Below are 25,777 nucleotides of genomic sequence, written 5' to 3'. Positions count from 1 at the left end.
TTTAAATTGTTTCATAGGCAGACTATAAAGAACTTTGTTTACTGTTTTAAAGTAGGATGTCTGATCCTCCTGGGGGAGGTTATTCTTTTATTAAAAAAAGATAGAAAGTAGCTGCTTGGATGGAAATATAACTCTAGGAATTGAAATAGTGATGACTATAGAAGCTGTAGTATTCTAATGCAGAATAAGCCCTGGGAGATATATGCCCTAAATGGTAAATCATGCTGGTTTTTAACAAAACAAGAATTACTGTTGTTATATGATTCTTGCTTACTTTACAAGGTCTTTAGCTGTTTCATCTGCACTTAACTTTTACAAACTGGGGATAAAGTGATTGTTGTTTTCCTTTTTAAATAGCTTGGCTTTTTTGAAGCATGCTGGAGATGCAAGCACAGATCAACAGGATAGGATTCATTTGGTACTCAAAAAAGCAGGGAGAAAAGCCATGACTACTGACAACCCTGTGCAATAACTGGATTGGAATCTGTTCTCATAACTTGGTATTGTTTTATAATCTTCTTGGAAGGAGACAAAGATTATTGTTTGAAAACAACATCATGGGTAACGCTTTGCAATTTTGGGGGGGGGATATCACCTTGATAGGTGTGTGTTTATTGCAAGAGAACTCCTGCTGCCATTTTACAGGGGCTGTGGGATCCCTCAGAGCCCTGAGGGTGCTGAAAGACCTCAGTGGCCCTGACCAGCTTTACATGGGGCTTCTACCCAGAGACCTGGGAGCTCTATTTAAGCTCAGCCCTGAGCCCTCAGTTCATGCTTGGGCTGTGCTGGAGGAGTACTGGTCTCCAGCTGAGCTACAGCCATGCCTGTCCCTGGCTATGGACCCTATTAATCCAGACCACAATCTGCAGACTGACTTCCCAGCCTGACCTCAAACCTGCCTTGTCACTGTGGACCTGCCTGGCTATCCCTGGACCTGATCCTGACCTGCAGATTTGCTTCCCAGGTTGACCTTGAGCCTCCCTCATCACTGTGATATTTCCTCTTGGTTGGACCTGGCTGCCACCTCGCTTGGGTGATGTGGAAGTGGGCCGCAGGCAGCAAGGCCCCTGCCCAGCCATCCAAAGGATCCTCCTCAGCACCACGTCCCTTGGGGAGCTGCTGGCCCTTGATGCTCCCTGTGACACCATTTCTGTACTTTGGCTGTTGTGCCTCGAGTGTTTCAAAGGGAGAGTCCCTAGAGAAGGAGGGAGCCAACCTGCAGGAACTGTCAAGGATCCTGATGGTCTCCCATTGAGGAGGACTGGAAAGAAGCTCTCTTTAGATTCGATCTTCCCAGATGCTCAGCTGATGACAGTGATTGCTGTGGCATGGCAGATCCCTCTTGTGCTGGTGAACACCCTCTTGTTTGACAGTATGGGAAGGACCACAGGGTCTTGGCCAGTGTGGTAGGAAAAGAGGAATCGTCTGCTTGCTTTTGGTTTTGCTTTGAAAGCCTCCAGCAAGGTAAATGAAGGAGTGTGTGTTGCTCTGAACTGGAACTGCCTACCTCTAGCAGGCAGGGAACTACTGGTAGGATTATTCATTAGAGGTGTCATGTTCCAGCTCTATCTGGCAACTTGTGTTTTACTTTGAATAATTAGGCTTACCTGCCAAACGTTTGTAATCTGAGATGCTGAGATGTATTTAGCAAAAGAGCGTCCTTCATACTGACTTAGAAGCTGATCACAGAGGAAGGTGGTTGAAAGGAGTAATGTGACCCAGTTTCTGCAATTTGTGATGACCTAAAATCCTTAATGATCGAAACTGAAAACAGGTAACAAAATCTTGGCGTCTTTTCTACATTAATGTTAGCTTGTGACAACTCCAAGTCAGCAACATGGAGAAAGTACTGGTTTTGGAGATCAAAGAACCACCTCCTTAAGCTAATTCAGGGAAGAGTTAAGCTGGGTGATATTCTGTCCTCTTTGCTCACTGCTCATATGCTGTCCTCAGTAGCTCCCATTATGAGGAGGAGGACACAAGGAGATGCAGTCTGGTTAGTTGTCTGTGTTGGGATGTCTACCTTGAACTTTGCAAGCTTTTATTCTTTCTAATGCTTAGGACGGTCTCTTGCTAACAATAGTTTTCTCTTGTAGGAATGCAGATCTGTACCATATCTCCCTGAATCTTCATTTTAGAATCAGCCAGAGGATAAAAACTAGCACAGTGCTCATTTAAAATCAATATGCTCTAGTTTGCAATTTGCTCATGTCTAAGTGCCTAGCTTTAAAGGTTTTCTTTGCCCACAGGCAGTCTGAATACAAAGGAAAACTTAATTTTTTTCATAAAGAAAAAGTTTTGCAAAAGCTCAAAGAGCAAAATATTTCTTTCCACCTTCCATGTCCTCAGGTTTATTATCAACAAAGCAGAGTTCGCCTCTGAAGAATCTGGAGGGAAATAGAGAGACGTAAATTCATGCGGTCACCTCAAGGTGCAACTAGTAATGAGGATTATGGACGAGATGTGTGTATGTACATACATGTGTGAGAGGAGTGAGAGGGTCCCACCTTGAAGCAGTTCTGTCATTCAATGTCTTGGAGATGACAAGGAGGTTTACGGGGACAGGGTGTAATGGAAAAAATCTCTACATGTAACTGTTTTATTTGCTGTTGGCGAGGCTGGGGTTGCACGAAGACAAATAGAAGTTCACAGTCTTTACTGTATTACAATATTGTGTACGTTCTTCTGTTTAGAGGGAAGCTTTACTGTGGGGTGTGGAAGAGGGAGTTGCAGGTAGAATATAGTATCTTCAAGAAAAATGTGAAGGGATTAATAGTTTCCCTTCTGAAGCTGTGGGCAGAAGACACAATCTGACATCTGAACCCTACCATAAAGGATGCAGTGTGTATCATAAGTTATTTGCCATAATGATTAAGTACTGCAGACTGGAAGGAGTGGTTTTTCTTTAGGATTTCAGAAGCTGTATTCTCATTGATTCATTCTGTAGCCTGAGTTACTTTGTGGTTTCAATAGAAATGGAAGTGGTGTCTGCTTGTATCACCTCTGGTGGTCCAACATGTGTTACCTTTGAAGGCTATCCATGTCGGGTTTTGACTGAGATGATTGCCTGAGGGTTATTGTCATGGTGTTGGTTAATTTTAGCGCTTACCTGAAAATGAAAGCGGCTTCCTTACTGAAGTCCAAGTTGCAGAATGTCAGAGTACACCTGTAAATAAAGGAAACTGAACAGGGGCATCTCGGCTTCAAAGGAAATTATAGATCACACAAGGATTAAATGACACTTTTCCCTGTGGAGCTTAATGAGACCTCAGTACCCTGCTCCTGCTCAGCAACATAAAGTCACTTGAAAGGATATTGTCCTTCAGGGCTTGCATAAAACATGGCACAGCAAAGGGAGCAATCTGAAGTTCATCACTGGGATAAAATGAAATTTTTCTAAATAAGATGTTACAAAATAAAATGTTGTCATTCCCTGGTGATGAAGCTGCTCATGGGTAGAGAATGTTTAAACCTTGATGTAATTAGACTCAACACCTGCATGGCAACAGTTTCATCCCAATCATTTTGTTTTCCTGTGATGTGAAAAGGTATACTGAATTTGCCCACGGTGATTTCTTTAGGGAAAGTGTGTTCACTTTGCAGTTTAGGGCCCTGTGTCATTCCTTTACTTTTTTTAATGTAAAAAAAGTGTGTCTGTGTGTGTATCTATATATATTCCTTAATAAAGGACATTCTTTGTGTGCCTGTTGGACAAGACGTGCAAATGGAAGCCCTGCTTTGGCTTTGAGGCCTGCGTAGCCCAATACCTTCAGGGCATATAATGAAATGAACAGTCTGTCATTTCATTTTACATAGCTGAGGATTCATAATGCTGGGGAAAAGGCTTATTTCTCAGTATGTAAGCTGGTTCTTTGTTGGCCACTTGCTGTGAAACTTCTGAAATACATTCATCTACCAAAGGGGAGCTTCTCTGATTTCTGTGCAGAGACACGCAATTGCGTATGGAAAAGGAAAGTTCAGACGTTAGTGCTGGCGAGAAGCAGAAGCGTTCTCTTTGGGCGGTATCACTGCAAGAACTGGCCTTTGATCTATTTTCTTTCTGTTTAGTGTTTCTTTATGTTGTCTATCTGTTATAAACTTTAAATAAGCTTATAGCCAGTTAAAACTTATGGACATAGCAAAGGGAAGATGTCAGAAGGGCAGCGTTTCGCATAATTCAGCTATTAATCTCTAGCTAGCTATTTTTTTTAAATTATCATTGTTTTGGACAGTTTGAGAAAGGTGTCAGTTTAATAGTAGGTCTTGATGTTTTATAGCCTTTTGTAGTCTGCAACTGAGTGTATTTTATCAAATGGAAGTAAACTTTTAATGGTGCGTAAGATTAACTGCTCTGAAAGCCAATGGTCCTGTTCGCTGTGGAACAGAATGAGTGTTTTTACAGACAAAAATTCCTTCCTACGCTGGGCATTGAAGAGAAAGCTTGAAGCAGGTTTAAATATAAGGTAGTAGTCTGCTAGTCTGTAGTAGGTTGCCTATAAATATGAAGTCCTTGATAGATGCTTCACATGATTTCCATTTACTGAGCTGAGCCCAGCCATACCAGCATAGTTGCAGCCTGCTGTTTTGAGACAGGAAATAACTCTTTCTCTCAGTCTCTACTTGCCAGTTGTTGGGTAAAATGTGTTTTTCACTTGAGAAAGCTGCAATCTATAGAACAATTATACCATGGTGGTAGAAGTGAAAGCTTAATTTTTAATTTTTTTTTTTTACTTCTTTAGGAACAAAGCCCCAGTAACCAGACATCAATAGCAATGATGCAAGAGCCTCAAGAAATGGTGGAAGAGACAGTTACTGTGGAGGAAGACCCAGGCACTCCCACTTCCCACGTGTCTATTGTCACTTCTGAAGATGGAACCACAAGGAGAACTGAAACCAAGGTGAGAGGTGAATAACCAATGAGGAAATTGGCAAGATACCACCTAATCACAAAATAAAAATAGCAGGGAGTAGCGTGAATGATGACAATCATGCCATTGTGATCCTCAGTGATTTTGAATGTTCTGTTTGCCAGCAAAGCTGAGTTCAGGGCTTTTTCAGTTTTGCCTCTACGTCTAGTTTGCTCTGTATCAGCTGTGCTGATACAGCTGTTCACGGAGCTGTGAACTGAACAGTAGAAATTATCCAGGTTAACTAAACAAAAACACTAGAACCCCTTCCCAGACTGTTTATTCTTTTAAGATTCACTTTATTTTACTGAAACAGTTCACAGCATTGCCCCGCAACACATACGGTGATAAGAGAATTAGATGAGTTGGTAGAGCTTGGAGTAAATTACTTTTGCAACTGAGAAAAATGTGCTTGGAAATACATCTTCAAATAGTTACGATTTATAATAACAATATGCGATTACACATTTGTCCTTTAGAACAAGAAACACCCTGTTTAAATAACACCACAGCATTTAAATTCCGCAATAATCTCGTGAATGGAATTTTACTCCTCATGCGTGGGGAGAGCTGAGTGTGTTCTCAAGTGACCTGTACCTCAGGTTTGGCTGGATTACAGGTGTTGCATATGTTCTAATTTTCCTGATGTTTTTTTGCTCCTTTGTGTAAGATAATTTTGCAATCTCTGTTGAGCAGGTGTTGTATGTTCATGGCTGCCTTGCATGCTTCTGGGTACCACTGGAACATTAATATGCCTTGTCATTTGAGTCTTGGAAGTTGAGCTGAAATCTTTGTTAGGTTTTAGGCTTGTGAAAGGTGAAGGGTGATTCTCTTTTTTAAAACTTCTGAACAGCACCGATTAAAAAGAAGAGACTGTTCAATTGCTTTCTGTGTTAAAAGGAGTTGAAGAGAGGTCGCTGCATGAATCAGTGTTTATTTTTACTGGCGTTCCAGAATTGCAGTCCTCTAAGATATCTATTCAGGCCATCAGATCCTCAGGTTGGAGTAAATGAACGTTGATTTCTTGAGGTCAGTGGGCCTGCACACATTGCTATAAACTGAGTATCTGGTTTAATATTTGTTGCATTTAGTTAGGAGATAAATATAACTGGCCTATTTTCTCATTGTTGGAAGGAGATGAAGGTCTTAAAAATAAAACAGACAAAAAACCCCCCACATTTTGATTAGCTCTTCAAATAATCTAATGTATTTAGTCTGTGACTTATTTGAAAGAAATGCTGATTTCTTTCTAATGGCAGCATCAACAACTGTTATTTACAGGAAGGAAGTGATAAAATTACAGTGGTGATGGACACCTTTTTATATGCAGTAATAGTAGTGCATAGTTCTAGGAGACTGTAAGTGCAGCTATGCAAAGGAATAAAATGATAGCTACGACTGTAAAAATAGAGGCGAGGCTATGCAGTGGTCCCTAGATAACGGGACCACATGGAATGAAATAGTTTGTCTGAAATAGTCACACCACTGATAAAGCTGCGTGTTTGTCATAGCATAAAAGGTGCGATTTTCTCCTATGTGCTATTTTTTCATCTTCCCACAGAAAAGGACTGTGGCAGCTCCAAAACAGGCATTGTGTCTGCATATGGGAAAAGAAAAAATGGAAAAACAGCAACCCTAGAGCTACTGTTCCATTTCAAAGAGCAAGGCTTTCTCCTGTTACTGTAGTTCATTCCAGGCACTGAAGGGTGTCCAGGATTAGGGGGAGGGTGCATAGCTGCCTTGCTCTGCATTTATGTTGTTTCAAATAATGCCACTGACTTCAACGTTCGTACTATCTGGAGGTGTTTCCTGGTATTTCATTGCTAAAAAGACCAACTCTTAAAAAATTATTAAAAAAAATCCAGTTGTTGAGAAAAATGGTTCTGAAATGTCAAAACACAGATGGGGCTGGCTTAGCCCTAACTCTGTCAGAAGAGGTGCTGTGACTTTGCTGAGGTGGTTGTTGTCTCTGAAGTGGTTTTGTTTTAACTTTTCTTTGCTGTGATAATATGGCATAAATTCAACAGCTCTTAGATATGAATCTGAGGTCAGGTTGTGTTTTTTTTTTTTAATCACATTGGTCTTCAACTTGCTTTTTGTTTTGGTAGGGAATTGGAAAATGAAAACTCATGTCACTGGGGTTTAGTAGCATCAGTTAAGTGTCCTGGAGTTAATTGGCATCGACTTACTATCAGTTCTAATAGGTGTCATCATAGTGCTTTTATAGGTCATACTGTTATATGTGAGAGCCTTACAGAGAAAATTAAGTTTCCTGGTATCTCAGTGCAAGGGCAAAATTCTGACCTTGCTGCTCAGATGAGGACGGTGAAGGAAAGCGTTTCTCTGGGATGAGAGATGCAAACACATGTCCACGGGGCATGCACTGTGCACTAGTTGGATCTTTGAGCCCAGAAACTGCTCTTCTGTATCTCTGCCTGTTCCCTTACAGATTTAAAAAAAAGGGGTGGGGGGAAATGAATGCTAAAAAAAAACCCAAACCAAAACCCCCATTAATCTGGCCTTGCTTTAGTGTGCATGTGCTTCTTATCTGTGTAAAGGAGCAACATTTCTTGTGGTGGGAATCTTCACATCTATTTTCAGTAATATCTAATCTGTTACTAAATAAGGGTAATGTTTAAAGTTGAGATAGTCATGCTGTGTTCATTAAATATTAGGGGGGTTAGGTTTATGCTCAGCTTTTTTTCTTTGGGTGATCAGTTAAGGCAGTTAGCACAACATACAAATAAAGGTTTTTATGCTCTACATTGCTATTCTTGCTCTAGGCTTCTTTGAGGAAGGGTTTAGAACCTATTTTTATTACCTCTGTAACTAGAGGGCTCTACTGGACAGTGCCAGTCACAATCTCCAGCATATCTGTCTTGCAAAGAAAGTGGCAGCACAAGATGCTTCCTCTGACAGAGTAAGTAACACAGGTCGTGCTTTTTTTAAAAGCCAAAGAGACCATAGATGTTTTCCAAATGTACACTTTTTTTTTCTGGATAGCTTAAGTGGGGACTAGTCAACCTAATGCCATTTAGTATGCATTTTTTGATTCTTCAAGAGAAAATTGTCATTTATTTTTGCTGAATTGTATGAATCTTTAGCTTGCTGGAGCGTGATGCTTCTGAAATTCCTCCTCTTGAACTGGAGGATAGCAAAAGCTGTAACGTGAGTGCTCCTGTATGCTGCTGTTCCTTTATTTATTTTCCCCCCTGTTGTTTCAAAACCATAATTTATAGAGGTTATTCTCTTCAGTAGTGTATTAAGTAAACAACCTTAAGCTAGTAGCATTGACAGTTTTTTTGTGCTTTTCCCGACATCTTTGAAGATGCCTGTAGCAGTGAAGCAGGAAGAAGGCATTACAAAATTTAATATTTGACATATTTTAAGTAGAGAACATCTGCCTTTTCAAATGAGATATCTCTGAGTAATTTTCCTCAAACTGTTATTCTCTTAGTGCTATACTAAGTCTCTGCATAACATTCACTGCACAAAAGATGTAGTAGATAATACTTCATTTCAACTTTATAATCTCTCTGGAAGCCAAATACCTATCATGCTGTAACAGTGAAAGTCACCTTGGGGAGAGGACACTTCTTGCCTGTCGGCTGGAACACTGCCACGTGTCAAAGGGAGCCTGTTTGTAAGTGGCTCAAGAGAACCCAGTAAAGCAAATACGATTTGTGTGTGCTTGTGTTAGTGTTTGCTTTTTTCTTTCTTCAGGCACCTTTTATTTTTATCTTTGAAATGCTGAAAGATTGGAGAGATTTAGGTCGCTTTTATTCATTGAAAATGATATTTTATGATAACAAACTGTGAAATCAATCTGTGTACAGAGTTGTTTCATTTTCCAGTCCACCCATTTGCCTTGTGCTTTCTGATACTCAGCAAGGCCAGATCTTTCCCAGCAGTGATTAACTGCTGCTCCCACTTCCTAGCACCAGCGATGGGAAAGTGCTTGTGACCAAAACTCTTCAGTTGTGGTGGTGCCAGGTACCCGAAGCTGCAGTTCTTTGAAACTTTGCAGAAAATTCAAGGGATTAGGTAACAGAGCAGGAATGGGTTTCAGCCGAAGTTGAGGGCCCTTTGAAAATGTGAAATGTTGAACTTAAAACTGAAGGGGAGAAATTTGAGCTGTTGTTTTGAAAACCTACGGGCGAGTTCTTACACAGCATTTAATAGAAAGATAATAGCTTCAGCCTGCTTGGGCTGATTAATTTTAACAGTCCATAGTTGAAAAATAAGCTCTCAGAAATGTCAGAATGCTTTTATCCTGCACATTTCTTCTCATCTGATTTTTGTTTTATAACACAATTTCAACAAAATTTTTAGCCCTGTCAGCTTTTATAATATACTTAAATTTATAAAAAAAAAAAAAAAAAAGCAAAACAAAACCAACCTCAGTAGCAAAATGGAAGGCAAAATAAGAGGTAGTAGTTAAGATGACTGCATCTGACCAGGATAGCCCCCTTGAACTGGAATCTCAGTACTGTCTTTCCTCCTCTTGTATCTGAGCACTGTGCACTTTGAGGGATCCACTTGTACCATCTGCACATGCATCCAGTAAGTCCAATCATTGGATATTTTCTTGTTAGTTTTCCAGTCCTTCAAGACAAATAGAAGGATGAGGGACAGAAAAATACAGAAGCCGCTTCAAATTTGTGACTATTTCTTTTATATTCTATTGGCAAATGTATTTCCAGAAACAGAATTAGTGAAAACATTATCATGGGGCCTGTAGGGGAATCATTTAACAAAATAATTGCTGTTTGCAGGGGAGAACAATGGTAAGGTCAATAAACCTGACATGTAGTTATGTTCTGGGGCAGGGGGAGCAGCAATGGAAGCACCCACTTGCAGTCTCATAGGATTTTGGTTCCAGAGAGCTTGAATAAGTCGGTATATTGGAACTTTTTCTTTTTTTTACTGTGGTTAAAACCTTAATATAGTTTACAAGAAATAAAGAATTGCAAATATATTTTAAGCATACTCAGCCTTTTCATAGGGAAGTAATCTGAAGCTTTCATCTGGTACTTGATGAGAATGTAGCACTGAAACAATTGAGCACCTCTGATTTGTAATGGGGATAAAAAAACTCTTTAAACAGGTTTTCTTTAGAGATGGAAATAGAGGCAGTCAAATTGCACTTTCTCAAAGTAACTTGTATCTCTAAATTTTTCATTAGAGCATATTTGTAGTGAGGAGTTCATGCTAATAAATCTTTCTCAAGATTGGGTGCATCTGAAGGATCAGGTGTCTCTCAGATAAGACAATCTGCTGGGACTCCCATTTGGAATAACTTCGTTCTCTCTGGGTAATGCATCAGTATTAAGGGAACCACAAAAATGTTGGGAGTGAAGATTACTGTGCTGTCAGCTGTTCAAGACTGCCTGTGTTCTTTTAAGAAATATAAAGAATCATTCCCTGGAGCTGGATTTCTTGAAATAAAGATGGTTGGTTGGTTGGTTTAGGGTTTGGTTTGTTTTTTTTTTTCTTGGAAACCTAATAAATGGACCTTCCTCTGTGTGCTGGCTAATTGCTTCCAAAAAGCTTCCCTTTATTGTCCTGTAGGCGACAAAGTCTGTTTATCACATGATAAATCTTCTATCTCAATGCCTACTCCAGACAAATGAGGCAAGAGTGCAAATACTCTCTCTCAAAATATAAAAAGACTCAGTTTGATTTCCCCACCATAACACCTTTAGCATTATTCAGTGCTTTTATGCTAAAAGATATGTGTACTTTAATGCTTGAGTGAAATGTTCCTTTTTATGCATCTGACAAGGGGGGTTTGATTGTCCTCATTCTTTCCACTCATTAATCAGGGCAGGATTCAGAAAATGATAGAGGTGAAGCTGTGCTAACATTGTAAACTTGTTCTTACATGTGCTGGCTGATGCTGAGTGTGTCTTTTTGACTAGCCATGGCCATTGAAAACTTGTCTATGCTCGTGTTGAAGACGGGGAAATAAGGCAAATGGGAAAAAATTGCACATGAATCTCCTGCATTCTGTGTTGGTCATACAAAAAAAAAATCTTTGTAAACAGAGTACCAAAGGATGGTGAAAAAAGCATTAAAATGTAAGTGGTGAGTCACAGATTGTCTAGGAATTGATTTTTCAAAGTGTTCTGAAATTCTCCTTTGTCTTTTTTGTGTGCATGTACTGAATATTTGTAGGCAATTGTCCTTGCAATAACATTTCTGCCTTGTGTTACCTCCTCATCCTGTTTGACAATAACAGTGATTCTCCAAAACAAATTAAGCAGTCAGAAATGAGCAAGAGTCCAGAATAGGCGGTAGGAATGCTGGGTGAGGACATACAGCAGCGAGGCCTCTGCTGCAAAGCCTTTGGCCAAGGATCCTGCAGGTCAAAGCTTGTTCCTTCTTTTGTGCTATTGCTGCAGCCAGACGTGTTTATTACGTATCTTACATTGTCCAATCTTGACAATTTTATGAAAAATTACACATAACAAACTGTGCATGCATGTCAATGTATATCTTGAAAAGAGAAACTCGGGATTAGGTTTAAAATATCTGGCTCCTGTTGAATAGTGCTGAGAGGAAGGGCTCTGTGAGGTTATGTGAGTGCTCTTCCTGGCATCTAGAAAGCTGCCTCTTTGTTCCTTCCTGGGCAAAAGTATCAATTTCTGATTCATCAGATTGTTGAAACGCTGCCTTCCTTCCTGTTATTCCTGTTACTGGTTCCCAAATTCAAGAACGCAAAGGCCCGACACTTTGCATCCAGTTCTGTCGTTGCTTTGCAAAACTCCCAGATTTCAGGCCTGAGAAATTTCAGACCTGGTGCTTTTTCTGCTCTTAGAAGATCACTTCTGAACATATTACTTCGAATAAAACTTTTGTTTCAGGCTTCAGTAGGAGAATACTGAGCTGTGCTGCCTTGTGTATATCCACTTTACAAAGAGCTACTGTAAGCTATGCCAGCTCTTTCTTTTTTTTTTTTTTTTCTCTGAATGCTGTCTAGTTTTGTAAACACCATGACAGTAGTGATGCTGATAACTGAGTGGAAAGTAGAAGTGTTGTGTGCAGGTAATAAACTAAAACTGCTGTTGGATTCTATGTCATGAAATAAATGTTTAGTTTCTAGTTTCTTTTAGTTATTAAAATGTGTGCTTTTTTAAAAAAAAAAAGGGGGAAGTAAGAAGATTTGGAGGCATGGAAGCTAGCATCTTCCCTGGTGTTTACTTGCTAAGGAAATTCCTTTGGGTTGAAGAGGAAAATTCTTTCAGCTCTGGGCCAAACTAGATACTAAGGTCATGTTGGTACCTGGCTATGCTTTATTCAGCATCGTGATGCTGTTTAATTGTGCTGTTGGTGGAGAGCCATTTGTGCTGCTTTCAGTCTTGCAGGATTTCATTACTTCATTAGGCTGAAGTATCATTTGCTCACAGATGTCTCTAGGAAAAGAAATGCTGTTTGGGTGATTTTTTTTCTGTTTGGGGTTTCTGTGTGAAAACATCTGGCTAGAGGACATGTCTGGAGCCGCTTCAAGAGATGTACTCTTAATTATTTTGTTTTAGCAGCAGCTTGGCTAGTCTGGTGCCAATCTAAATGTTTAAATCAGAGGCTATAGGTCAAAATATCTATTTGGACTTCAGAGCCACTGAGCAATCCAGGAATACATGTTATAGTTACTGTTTCTCTTGATGTACACATTTCATTCTGCGGCTTACATGAAGAAAAGTGTCATTTACTGATGCTTATTTAACTCTAATACTTTAGAAACACAAAATGTCTCTTAACAATTTTGTTTTGTGTTCCTCCCCTCCCTGTGTGTAATATTCTCTGGTGGATTGATTTTTCCTCTCATCTTTGTGGGTGCATTGTTTTAGAGTTAGGGTAACTTTTTATAGGTTAAAGTAACTTTATTAGGGTTAGGGTAAGGATAAATTGGCTTCTGCTGGACTTTGTATTCTCCCCAAAACAGCTTTTGCTTGTTGCTCTGGGAGACAGTACAGAAGTTGATGGACCCCAGATACCAACCAACACAGAAGGTCCTTTGCTAGTTTATAAATAGTAGTGGCTTTTGTCTGGCACTGTCTTACGCAGATTACCAGACCTTTCCCATGAAGGCAGAAAGTTCTTGGAAACTCTTGAGGACTCTTTTGTTCTTGCCCTTTAGCAAGAAAGCTGGAACACAAGTGCCTTCTGGACACTTACCATTTCCAGTTTTTGTCAGTTATGTGACGTAGTCTAATTCTAGCTGTGTTGAAATGAGATGTGATTTATAGGATGAAAAGATAAAGATGTATTTGTGTACAGATTTTTCTTTGATGTTTTAAAGAAGCTTGTCTAGCCCAGTATGTTTAGGGTGATTGCAGTTGCAAAAGCTGTGTGGCATTAGTGTTCATTATTACCAAATAATGTCACCAAAATAATGGAATGACACCATCTACCTGTTTGGCTTGTATGGTGATGGTCGGATGTAAGCATATCTTAAAAGAGAAAGTGGTTGTGCTGTGCAAAAGCTAGAAGCCCAAAACTTTTCTGTTTGAGATCATGTTTTCCTAAATACTGCTGCCAGATTTGAGCTCCATCAGGTTACCAAGTGGTACAGATCAGGCAGGAGCACATAATTGTATTTCTGTCAAACTAGAGAATGTGATGTGGTATTTATGCTCATTGTGGGAAGACAGGCTGTGGCTCCTCGACATCGTAAAGTCTGCTCTAGGAAAGATGCCTCCTGAAAATATTTTGGGCAAATTTGAACTGGTGTAATGAGTTTGTGCTGCTTTCATGCACTGTCACATGGCTGCAGTGGTTTTGATTTGGTAGTAAAAGCCCCAGAGTGCACTTAACTCTGGTTCTGTGACCTGTCTTTTCAGCTTCTTACAGAAATGTTTTCCCACTATTAAATCCTGAACCTAATAGGTGAACTCATGAGTACACCAGTGCTTCCATTCAACAGGCATGTCACTAGTATGCTTTATGATGCTTCCTCTCCGTTTTACTCTTCTAGCTCCCCGTATGTCTCATCACATTGTGCAGCAAGGAGAAAATTAATATATTTATTCACTACTTCTTCACAGGTTACCAAAATGGTCAAAACAGTCACCACCAGAACAGTGCGTCAGGTGCCACTTGGGCCTGATGGCTTGCCATCGATGGATGGCTCATCGCCCATGGGCAGCTACACAGATTCAATAGACAGAAGGTACATGAAGAATGGGGAGCGGTACATCACACCACAAGCATCTTCCACGTTAACCAGATCTTACAACAGCTACAACGATTCTTACCCTGAAAGCCACGAAGGCCAGTATCGCCCTTATATCAGTCATGATGGTTATGGAGATCTATCTGATAACTATGGCAGCTTGTCTCGTGGTGTCAACTACCGTCCTCGCTATGCCTACATGCCAGGAAACAGTTACAGGCCAGATGATGGTAGCTTCACTTTGCCAAGCAGAAGGGATAACTATGGTCCTGTTGCCCAGCCTCAGGTGCCAGTGGGTAGCAATGTTGACTTGAACCGCTCCCAGCCCGAACGCTTCCAGCCAGAGCCCTATGGACTGGAAGATGATAACCGCAGCCTTGGAGTAGATGATGAAGGATATGAACTGGATCCTGATTATTCCACTGTGAACCGGAGGACATCTGCAGGTGTGCCAGAGAGAGGAAGACCTCACAAAGGAAGGTAAAACCCATTTGTTTTCTACAATGCTAATCTGCATCTGTTTTGCTTAGTTGAACATGTACATTTGAACTCTTGATGGGCTGGTAAGTTCTGGAATTACTTGACACAAAAAGAAGTAGAACCCATCATTTCATAAGCTTGTAAATGACTGCAAAATGCATATGAAATACAGAAGGGAGTGAGGGTAGTGCTCAAGAACCCTGTCACTGTGTTTCTGGGATGCTTAGTTTAGGTTGAATTTAGAAAGAAAAAGTTGATCTTGTAGAAGTGGGCTAAGTTACCTTTTTTCCTCTTCCTTAAAAAGGAGTTGTGGCTGCATTGTGTTGTCCCAGAGCCATCCCACACTAGCAAGGTGAAAAGAGGGATTTGTAATCTGTGAGACTTCTGACAGGTCTGGTTATGTGCACATCTGCCAAACAAAACTTTTGAACAGCTGGTTGGGATTGCAGACGAGCTGATACCTGGTGGTGAAGGGATGCCTTGTTCTATAAAAGCTGTCTTGTGAGGCATTTGAGAGCCTCAGCTCCAGATCCTGTGCTAGCCACACACCCTCAGCTGCATGACCAGGTTGTGCTGAACCTCATTGAAGTATTTCAGTGTTGTGTAAGGCGAGGTCATTATTTTGTCCTGTGCCTATATAAAGGGGAGATAAGAACATCTGTGTTCCACTTAATGTAACTGAAGTGACCAGTCACAAATTACTTCTGGTTCAGTCTCCTTTCCAAGGGATGTTCTATTTTATGCCATATTTTCTGATATTAGATGATTATGCTGGGCTTGCAGCTATCAGCTCTTGCATTTGGAGGAAAAGAGAAAACAAGCTTCAGAAGAGAGTCTTATTGCTCAGGAGAAAGTCATCATCTGAGTATGAACCTGAAAAACTTGTATACTTTGTTTTCCAAGCAGTGTACAAACTTTTGTGTGTACCTGCATGAAGTCATATCCTCATGATTCATGTTTTGATAGAGATCTAGTTCTCATTATTTTCCTTTTAATTTCGAGTAGTTTCCAGAGCTGTAAAGAGTCTGGAAACCACCTGCCTCTGTGTGTGTGGTGGTCTTTAGGCTTAATACTTTGGTACGAAGGCTTCACTTCATCAGCAGTAGCTGTTGGTGGGATGTGGGTAGGCCTTTTTTACTCGCTTGTCTTGGAGTGCTCTTACTTGGAGAAGTTACATCACTCGTGGTTTCATTTGTACTTTCATATCCCTATCTTCCTTCACATTTCTGGAAGTTCATTTTAAAGTTAAATGGAATCAAGCACCTGCAAATTGTCATCTCTATTTACAAAAAAAAAAAAAGAGAGAGAAAAAAAGGTATCAAGGCCTATCTCCCAGAACCCCCTTTAAGTCCTTTGTGACATCTTTGGTCTTGGAACCTTACCAACCAGTGGAACCACATCAGCATTTTGTGGGGCTAAAGAGAATACCTGCAGCCAGTGGGTGCCAATATACTGATCAATCTATCAGACTTTAATTGGTGCTCCCCTGCATCCTAGCAAGTTTGCAGTTTTCATTAAAAACAATCAGGCAGCAGTGCTTTTGTATTAACATTTTTCAAACTGTATGCATGATGAATAATTAAATGTATTCTTAGAACCTGTCCATTTGCATTTTTAAAGTTTTTTTGTTTGTTTGTTTTTTAAACATCCCTTTGATTTATTGTTCCTTGCAGTTTGGATAGGACCAATTCACAGTTTTTGTTTTACATTTCTTTTGTTGTGAGTTTTTTCCATATTTAATATGATCAAGAGGCTTTGACAAGTAATTAGCCTGACTGTGGCAGCAAACTTTAGCTAGTGAGAACATAAGAAGGTTTTATGAGGGCCTTTTCATAAGTAGTTACTTTTTGACATTTCAAAGAAATACTTGAACAGTTCAATAACCCTGCATTTCAGATATGCTACTGATCTGCAAGAAACTGAAGACTACAAATAGATGAGGGTAATTACTACTTGATTATTCCTCTCTAGGTTTTTAAAAATAAGTTATTCCTTGTGACAATGATTAAATGAATGTGATAAACTGATGGCACTTTTGAATCCAAAAAGTTTGTATGTGTAGAGTAGGTGTAATAACACTGTTAGAAGCTTTTCTACATCACATCGAATGTCAGATTGGGCATCTTCATTGTGTTGTGAATAGAATTCTTCTGTTGGCTAACTCGCTGTGGAAACTTCAATTATTCTCTCATTTGCTTCCCAGTAAGTGCTGCCCTCGTTTGTTACTAGTTTAAAGGTAGAATCAGGAATCCTTACTGGCAGTTACTAGATTTGATGCTGTTCTGTCAGAGAGGACTGAATGGAGGTTTCTCATCTGAATCTGTTACCACAGGGTGAGACCCTGCGTGATAAGGAGGAAGCCCAGCTGTGTCTGGAGGGGATCCTAGTCAAGGGCATTACAAGTACAGATTGTTCTTTCCATCCCTTTCCTGCTCCAGTTGATCACAGAGATCAATATCTATTGTGCTCTGCTTCTGTCATCACCAGCCTCGTTTTAAGCTACTTTTATTTCATTTCAAATTGGGGAAAAATGTGCCTTCTCACATAAGTGCACAAAGGCAAATATTCCTTCTGTTGGCTCTTCAGTGCCTGTGTCTGAGTGTTTCTTGTTTACTTTTATATCAAGTCTCTGCTGTAAGGTATATCGTTTTCTGCAAGAAGAATACCTGGCACTTAATATTCTTTTCCTCAGCATGTGCTCTGGTTTGGTTTAAGTCAGACTGCATAATAAATTGGGGTGAGAGAAAGGTATTTGAGTGTATAATACTGATGTAATACTACTCAAATTTTACTTGTGAAGGTATTTACACATCTTTAATTGGCTTTATGCCAATTTTTCATTCACAGAAAACATCCGTACTATTATTTGATTTTTATTTTTTTTTATCATTAGATTGAATTTAACACAAATGAGCAGGAAAAAAAGGCAAGTCATAATTCATCTTATTTTTTTTAATTATCTTCTGTTTAACTTCTTGTCTCTTGCCCTTGTGGTAATTTCTACCCAGAGTGGATCACTGCAGTTTGCACTGGTGCTAGCATTCATGGTACTTCTTTATCCCTAAAAACCCTGGAGCAGCTATTGCCAGTGTTACGATTCCAGAGTAGGCAGGACATGAATTTTTGCTGTTGACTAAATCAACAACAAAAGTATTCTGCTGTTAAATTTTCTATGGCAGAAGCCTGATCTAAGAGACTAAGGCTATGTTTGGTGGTTGCTTCATGGTCCAAATTATTATTACCAGGAAACGAACCAGATTTCAGATTGAGTAACTGTAACACTAGATCTCGCTTGGTTCTGTTATGTATAGGCAGTGCGAGAATATTGGTATCACATACATGTTATTCATGTTCTACTGCTGGAGTCTTTTTTCAGTCTAGAATATAAAGGCTTATACTTGTAGATAAACTGTCACTTGGCACTTCTGGCCTAACTTCACCCATTTCAAATGTGGTCTTACAGCAGCACTTTAAAGGCACGTTTAAAGCTGAGGAGATGCCTGTCACTGTAGGTCAGCCTCTTTGGTTTAGTGACCAACCGTAAGTGTAATACCAGGCTGTAGGCAACACTGGGATGTCGTCTAGTTGTGGGCAGGAGTGTATGGACGCGCCTGGGCATGAACGGAGTAAAGCAAAAAATGCGGTCAGTTTGGAGAAGATTTTTCTGAGGCTCCCTTTTTGGTGGGAGTTTGTTGATCTGAATACAGGTAGCAGAAGACCAAGGTATGGCTGAGTTTTATGTGGCAGGCTGCAACCTGAGTGAGCTCATCCATTAGCAGCTTTTAGGTGGTTCCAGTCAAGGTGATTCCTATGTTTTAACTGTATGGCCCATAACTCAGACTTGTCTCAGCAGAGGATTCAATCCAGTTTTGAACCCTCTTGTGTGTTCTCCTGTCAGGGAACAGAGACTGGCAAAAGTAGGACCTCATTCTGCAAAGTCTTTATATTTTAATGTTTGGCACAAAGTCTCTTAATGAAATCCCAAGCCTTTCTGGTCTTTTATCCTAAGCAGACATCAGCTGCAAACTGTGGTGAATGTAACACTTGTATAAATTGTTGAGGATTAAATGTGTAAATCCTTCACCTGTTTACTCAAATGTGCCTATGTTGAAGCCACAAGAAGATGATAAATCCACAAGCTCTCTCTCCCAGTTTTTATCTATGCTAGAATGTTTTTTGATCAATTCCCTGAGACAGGTGATTAGCGAGACCCACGGCATCCTAAAAACTCAGCTGCCTTGCTGCAGACAGATGGAAGACAAGATGCTTGTAGTCAGCAACTCTGGCGTACTACCAGATCTCTTCAGTCCCGAGAGTAGAGAGCTCTTGGCCTCCTGAGCGTGGATGACTGTATCTGCTGAAGCTCTCATTACTCTTTTTGTGACTAGTGGCTTGCCTTTCCCACGTAGCTGCTCTGCTGGTGTGAAAGTGAAAAATCACATTTGGCCCCAACCAGTCCGACTCAGAAAGATGATTTCTTTACTCTCTCTGTGTGTAAATGTGTTGCTGATTGTGCTCATTTGTCTTCAGAAACTGGGTGTGTTTAACTCCTTGATAGATACTTACTTTTGACTTCTTCACCCTTTGCCTACTCTGCACCTCTCTGGGTCCCAAGCCCCCTGGTAAAGGAGGGGAGATGACCCTTGGCCTGGGCCAGATCATCCTCATCAGCACTGAGTGGGGATCTCTGTCTGCTGAGGCAGACAAAGGCCTTGGAGTGGTTCTGCATTGTGCTGCCTGATCAACTATTTTGCTCCTTTGCAGATGATCTGTTTTGGTAAGCTGCTTCCCTTCAATGCTGTTAAGAATGGCAGAGCTGAAATTTAGAGCTTCCCTTGTAAAATACTTCAGGATTCTTTTCCTTTAATTATGGTGTGGGTTGTTTTGGTTTTTTTTCTTTTTTTTTTTCCACCTTCTCCAGACTTGATCATTTAGTCTTGTGAATCAGAATTGGTGTGATACTTGCCTTAGCTGAGCTTTCTTGTACAGCTCTTAAGATCACACCAGTATCTCAGAGTTTGTAGATAATTATTCAGGGTCTTGAAGGGTCACGTGTCCAGGTGTTATCTTTGCTGCCAGGTAAAGCCATTGGTTTTTGTTACTGGTGTTTTAACCAGTGGCTGGTAACTGTTGACACTGTTTCATCCTACAGAGGTTTGTTGGATCTGACCTTTGTGGGCTTGTTTCAGCAACAGTGTTTCTGGTGTTCATCCTTTCTCTTTCTTGAGAAGACACTGTCTTGTTTCAAAGTAGCTGTCTTTGTGTACTGAAATGGTTGTGTTAGACTTGCAATCATGTTTTTTTTTTACTAAGGAGATGGTCCAGCAGAATCAGGTTGAGATTGGCAGGATACTTTTCTCTTTTTTTGGCATCTGTTTCTTTCTTTACTTCAGATATTCACATTCCTATTTAATAACCAGTGACTGACAGTTTTTAAAAGTTAGTACTTGTGGTACAGGAGTTACGTGGTGCTCTGCCTTGTCATGACAGTGTTGCAATTTAAAGTCCTAACTCTGGAAGTTTTATTTTGGGCAGATGTAATGAAACTGAGGAGCTTTGCGTGACACAGGGGAGAGGATACAGAATGAGAAAGATGGGCCTATCCACGTGGTTCTGTTTGGAAGGCTTGATAGAAATAATGCAAACAAACTGCATCCCAAGACAGTAATTGCCTTTGTGTTTTTGCATGGATGAGAAGGAGAGAGAAACTTAATGGTGCGGGTGTAATTGAGGTGGTGTACAGTTATCTTGTGGGCAGCTCATAGGACTGAGACGTGCTGAATTGCGAGGTACCAAGTCAAGCAAGCAACAGCTGCGCAGAGGGCGATTATTAAAATTAATCTTCTGCTACTATTCTTTTATGCAGTCAATAAGAATTTAACATGAGGATGAGTTTGAGAAATGAGTTTTTGTTGTAGTTTTAATGATGGTTGTCCCAAATTTGGATATGTAAAAACACAATTTTGTTTGAGGAGTAGTTAAGGAGTTTTGTTATTACTTCTGCCTTGTGTATATGCACAAAAGTAAATCTTTTCAATGTTGTTACTTTCTGCTTGAAATGATGGAAACAGCTTTGTTCTGTAACAGAAAATACAACGGCTGTCCAGACATTGTAAATTAGTGTGTAGAGCAAGTACTGAATAATACATACACAAAGAGCTGCATCAATAAAAGAATTTCTTCAGATTCATTCTGAGTTTTGGATAGTGGCCCATTTTTATCCTTTCATTCAGTTTATGGTTTAGAACAGCAATTAAAGCAACTTAAAGTCAGTAGAGGTGCTTTTAACGTTAAAAGTGTTAATTGTACAAGACTAAGTTCAGTCTCCACCTCCGGTTGCTCTTCTCCCCAGAGTCTAGTTTAATTAGCAGTCCCTTTAGGATAACAGCAAGCTTCATTTTCTTTCTGAGTTCTAATGGTCTATACTTCCTTCAGCATGACATCAGAAATTGTTCGGTAACATCAATCAGTGCTTAAAATGAAAATTTTTAAGAATCATTTTGTAGCAATTAAAACTACTTGCTTGACTGAGATAACTACAATACTGAGATAGTAGCTAATCTGTCCAGGAAAAAACAGTAAGGCAAAAAGCTGCTGCTGTTTAAAAATATATATATATATAAAAGAAGTCAATTTATGCCCTTTGAGGCAAAGCCTGAGAGAGGATAGATTGCAAAGTTGAAGGTGTTTGTGGGAGTTCATAACTGTTAGGTGCAGGTCGCCTTATTGCCCGGCGGGCTTATTCACATACAAAACTGAAGAATTTGTGACCAGTGGGTCACTGTGCGCAAGCTTCAGATTTCCTCTTGTACTTCAAAGGACTTGAGTGTTATCTCACAGATGTGTGAGATAATAGAATATTTTCAACTGTGTTGATTGTAACTTTGCCTCTTGTGTGAGCTAGGACAGTAATATCTGAATAGGCATGTCAGCTGGTTGTGACTGACCTTACTTCAGTTACACACAGTGAATTACGGCACAACAAGATGGGTCCCATTCGTTCTGATGCTGTAAATGATCTTAAGAGTGTCTAACATCCAGGTTAGTTGCTGATCTGGGGAGGAAAGCTCAGAGTACTGGACTTGTTTTGGACGTCCAGCAAATTGGTGTTAAAGTTGGACCCAACTCTCCTGAGCATCAGCCTCTTACCTGTATTCCAAATGATTCTGTGCAAGATAGACTTTTATTACATGCTTGGGCTCAGGACTTAGGTTTTCCATCATCTTTGACATTATGTGTATTGATGCATTCAGTATACTTGTGTGAGTATCAACATGGAAATGTAGGGGAACTTCTCAGACTTGCTGAAACGTGTCTGTGGTCTCTGCCCAGGCGTTGAATGCCTTTAATTAGAGTTTTGGGTTATTGCGGAACTGGCGGCATTAATTAAGCTCAGTGTTTCCTACTAAATGTATTCCAGCTCTATCGTAATTGTTTTGCTAAGTGACCAAAATGAAAGCAATCTGTTTGATGACTTGCAGTTCCTGTCATCATTTCATTGCTAGCCAAACAAATACTGTGCTGTAGTCCCATCACTGCTGACCACTCAGCTATGGTTAATTTTCAAGTTACTACAAATAAATTATTTGAAAGTGTAAATATGCTGCCTCTAATGATGTTTGTGATATTAAAAGGTTTGCACATAGCTGAAATCTCCATACTGACTCAGAGGTACACAGTGTTTAAATCTGCTTTTTTTGCCCTCCCTTTCTTTCTCCTGGGACTGTTGCTTCTTACAGGGGCTACGATGACCCCATCGAGACAGAGATGGTTGAAGAGAGGATCCCTTACCTTCATGGTGGCTACGCAGCACCGCTGGCACAGCCAGAGAGAGGAAGCATGGCGAGTATTGACCGTCTGGGGAAGCGCTCCCCCTCTGTTGACAGCATTCGTAAAGACCCCAGGTGGAGGGACCCTGACCTCCCTGAAGTCATTGCCATGCTCAGCCACCCTATTGATCCGGTCAAGTCTAACGCCGCAGCCTACTTGCAGCACTTGTGCTATGAGAATGATAAAATCAAAAAGGACGTGAGGCACCTTAAAGGGATACCTATCTTGGTGGGCCTGCTTGATCATCCAAAGCCAGAGGTCCATCGCAAAGCCTGCGGGGCTCTCAGAAACATCTCCTATGGGAAGGATAATGAAAACAAGGTGGCTATAAAGAACTGTGATGGGATCCCTGCATTGATCAGACTATTACGAAAAACAAATGACATGGAAGTCAGAGAGCTAATTACAGGTCAGTGTCTGTAGTTTCTTCAATGAGTTGTTCTTTAGAGGAATACTTTCAGCTTCAGGAACAAGAATTTCTGGAGATTAGAGCATTGAAGAAGAATATTTAGATCACTGGCTGCAGCTGTTTCTTTAGCTATACTATGTTTGTGGTATGAGAAAGCCTAAGGCAAACGTGCCCATCAGGAGGAAATGGAGATCATCTGTGTATGTAGCACACTTGGGTTTCCCTGGCTGCTGGGAGATGGATGATGCTTCTTGTATGTAGCATGCGACTGCGTGTGGTTGAGTTACTGAAGCTTAAATGAGTTATAGCAACTTCATTGACAGGTAATTTGTAGTGCACTTGCCCTCAGCGTGTTACAATCATGAGGTAAGATATACTAATCTAAAACTTGCATTGTTAATCTCTTATAAAACAATCCTGCTGCCATGTTCCCACTACTTCACATTGATAGAACAGTCGGTCTCCTCAGGAGCACTTCCAGCCCCTGGTGCTGGGGCCTCTGAGGCTGTGTATAAAGTTGCAGCACTTCTGGGCTGGAAAACTCAGATTTTAAGGAGCATGGAGTGTGCTGTTGAGATGCTCTGGACACGGGGTTTGCTTGTTGCAATAATCAGAAAATGGAGAATTAAATTTTGAAGTTACTGAATTTGTGCACACTTTTCAGGGAGTTTTCAATCACTTACAACTCCATTATTCAGCCTGTTTTTTATTTGAACTTAGTCTTGGACGTGGTCCAAAGAGAGTAATAAAGTATATGCCAAGTTTCAAAGTTCAGCCATTAAGTGGGAAAGGGTGGAAAAGTATGTCCTTAAGCGCTTAAACTAAGGAGAAATATATTGTTCTTCAGTCTCCCATAACTCATGAGGAGTGAAGTGGATTTCCCTTTCTCTTCTCAGAAGCAGCGGGGGATGTTTGGATGGAGACCAGGGCAGTTGCAATGAATTTCAGTGCCAGAACATAATTTTTCAGAAAGTTTTGTGAGTGCGAAAATGGGTCCAGAGCTGAAACTATTCAGCTACCTTATCAGTGTCGGATTCTCCAGGCAAATCCGTTGCAAATGTGGATTAAGCCATTAGAAGTAAACATCGTAATTCTATGATCGCCTCCAAAAAATTATAGCAGCTCTCCCAAGTTTTTACTGGTAATCATAATTCTCTGAGATGAAGAGTGGCCTTGGGTGTTCCAAGCCTGGCCATTATAGGATATTTAGCAAATTAGGTCTAAGTTACTACGCTGTATATTATCAGGGATATTTTCCCAGTCCTTTTCCAGTGAGCTAGTAAAAGAGAGCTGTTGGTTTTGTTAGAGATCCTCTAAGCAGCATGTATTGGTTGTGCTTTGGTTGCAGTCTGTGCTTTGTCTCTTAATATGGAAACTCTGTAGGCAGTATTTCTGTACTGTTTGTTGCACTCGTTTAGTGTGATGGCTGACTTAAATTTATTAATTTTTTTTAGATAAAGAATATCTGTTTATCTACTGTTCTAGTTTACTGAAAAATTATTTTTGGAGTACTGAGAAGGAATAAATATATTTCTTTAAATTCAAGAAAGGAGAAGCCAGTCTATAATTTACTCTGAAGGAGTATCATTATAACGCTAAGTGGTAATCAGTCACTTTTGAGATGGCAAAACCAAACTGGATGTTTTCCCTTTTCACTCTAAATAGCAATTGCTTTGATTTCCAGTTGATTAATTAGTTTTACAGTTCAAATGCATTTTATTTGACAGTAGCTCCTGCTAAATGAATATAGTATTTTTATTCCACTTTGGTTTTTGGTATTTAAAGCTCTTTATTTCCCCTTACTGAGAAACACGAGGAATACTGAGGGCATTAACCTGAACAGATGTCCAGCAACAGATGATGTGCATTTAATCTCCACCTAACCAGGAATAATTTCATTCCACTTCTAAGATGATATCACCAGATCCGGTGTGAGACATCCAAGCATCAATATAGAAGAGAGGAGTATTCCAGCAATGCCTCTGTGACTGATGCTGGTGTTACTTGCAGTCAGTGTTCAAAGCATCGGCTGATAATGTGGAATTGTCCAGTGGAAAAACGAGCTCCAAAAGTCAGCAGAGAGAAACAAGAGTCAATTTGAAATGCAAAGGGAGCATTCAGCCAGCGCTGCTACAAAAGGACTGTGTTTTGCAGCCTCAAAAATTCCAATCACAATTCAGATGTTCTCATGGTAGAAATCTTGACTTCCTATCTGGGTACTTTTCCCTAGTGATAAACTAAAGTCTGCCTTTGCCATGAAAGTTTTTCATTCTGTCTGGAGTGAAATCTCTGGGGACTTCTGCAGCAATGCAAACAAAAAAAAAAAAAAGAAGAGGCAACAGCATACAGAGTTTGCTTGTTTATATCTTTTAACAGGCTGCAAATTCAAATTTGGTATGACACATTGACTTTTCTGTGGTTTAATATTTCTTTAACTCAATGCTGGCTGCTTTCGAAAGCTGAATAGTTATCATCAGCTGGTCATCCCAGATGTAGACAAATGACAAAATAATCTTGCTTCCCAAAGAGATTTAAATAATTTAAAGAAATTTAAATAATTTAGATTTCTGAGCACTTCCAGTGTTGAAGTTTTACTTCTCTGGTGGTGGGACCTTGCCTGCAGGACAGGGGCATGGGAGTGTACAATAAGACACATTATATGCAACTGGAGAGGGTGCTTTCTGGCAAAAGAGAGCATAATTCTCATCTAATTTGAGAGTCAGTCCTTGGCTTTAGTACAGCTCCATGGCCTCTCATTAACTTGGTGATCTGATGCAGCAGCTGCAGCTGTCCAGAACAGTATGATCAGGCCAGCCAGCTGGGTCTGCTCGGTGGGTTAATGGAGGGGGGAAAAAGCCACACTAATAAGTTAAAAATGCAGAAGAGGTAGATGCAGTGGCAGGGGAGCATGAGGGAGGAATCGGATGTGTGATGCTCAGTGCTGAACGAGTGAGACTTGACGTGTCAGAAGCGTGT

At 40.2% G+C, this 25,777-nt stretch overlaps 1 protein-coding gene across 7 annotated transcripts in view; it reads left to right on the top strand.

Annotated features, from left to right (window-relative positions):
• ARVCF (ARVCF delta catenin family member) overlaps positions 1–25,777 on the top strand; it is a 272,468-nt gene that overhangs the window by 174,364 nt on the left and 72,327 nt on the right. For all 7 annotated transcript variants that reach the window (XM_068412186.1, XM_068412188.1, XM_068412183.1 and 4 more), the window contains 3 exons: positions 4,740–4,898; positions 13,955–14,562; positions 22,302–22,801. In XM_068412186.1, coding sequence (XP_068268287.1) covers positions 4,740–4,898; positions 13,955–14,562; positions 22,302–22,801 — 1,267 coding nt within the window. The remainder of the gene's footprint in view (positions 1–4,739; positions 4,899–13,954; positions 14,563–22,301; positions 22,802–25,777) is intronic.

This window comes from Nyctibius grandis, chromosome 14 (genome assembly GCF_013368605.1).
Source record: "Nyctibius grandis isolate bNycGra1 chromosome 14, bNycGra1.pri, whole genome shotgun sequence".
NCBI lineage: Eukaryota > Metazoa > Chordata > Aves > Nyctibiiformes > Nyctibiidae > Nyctibius > Nyctibius grandis.
The sequence above is the reverse complement of the archived record's forward strand: the minus strand, read 5'-3'. Positions and strand labels throughout refer to the sequence as shown.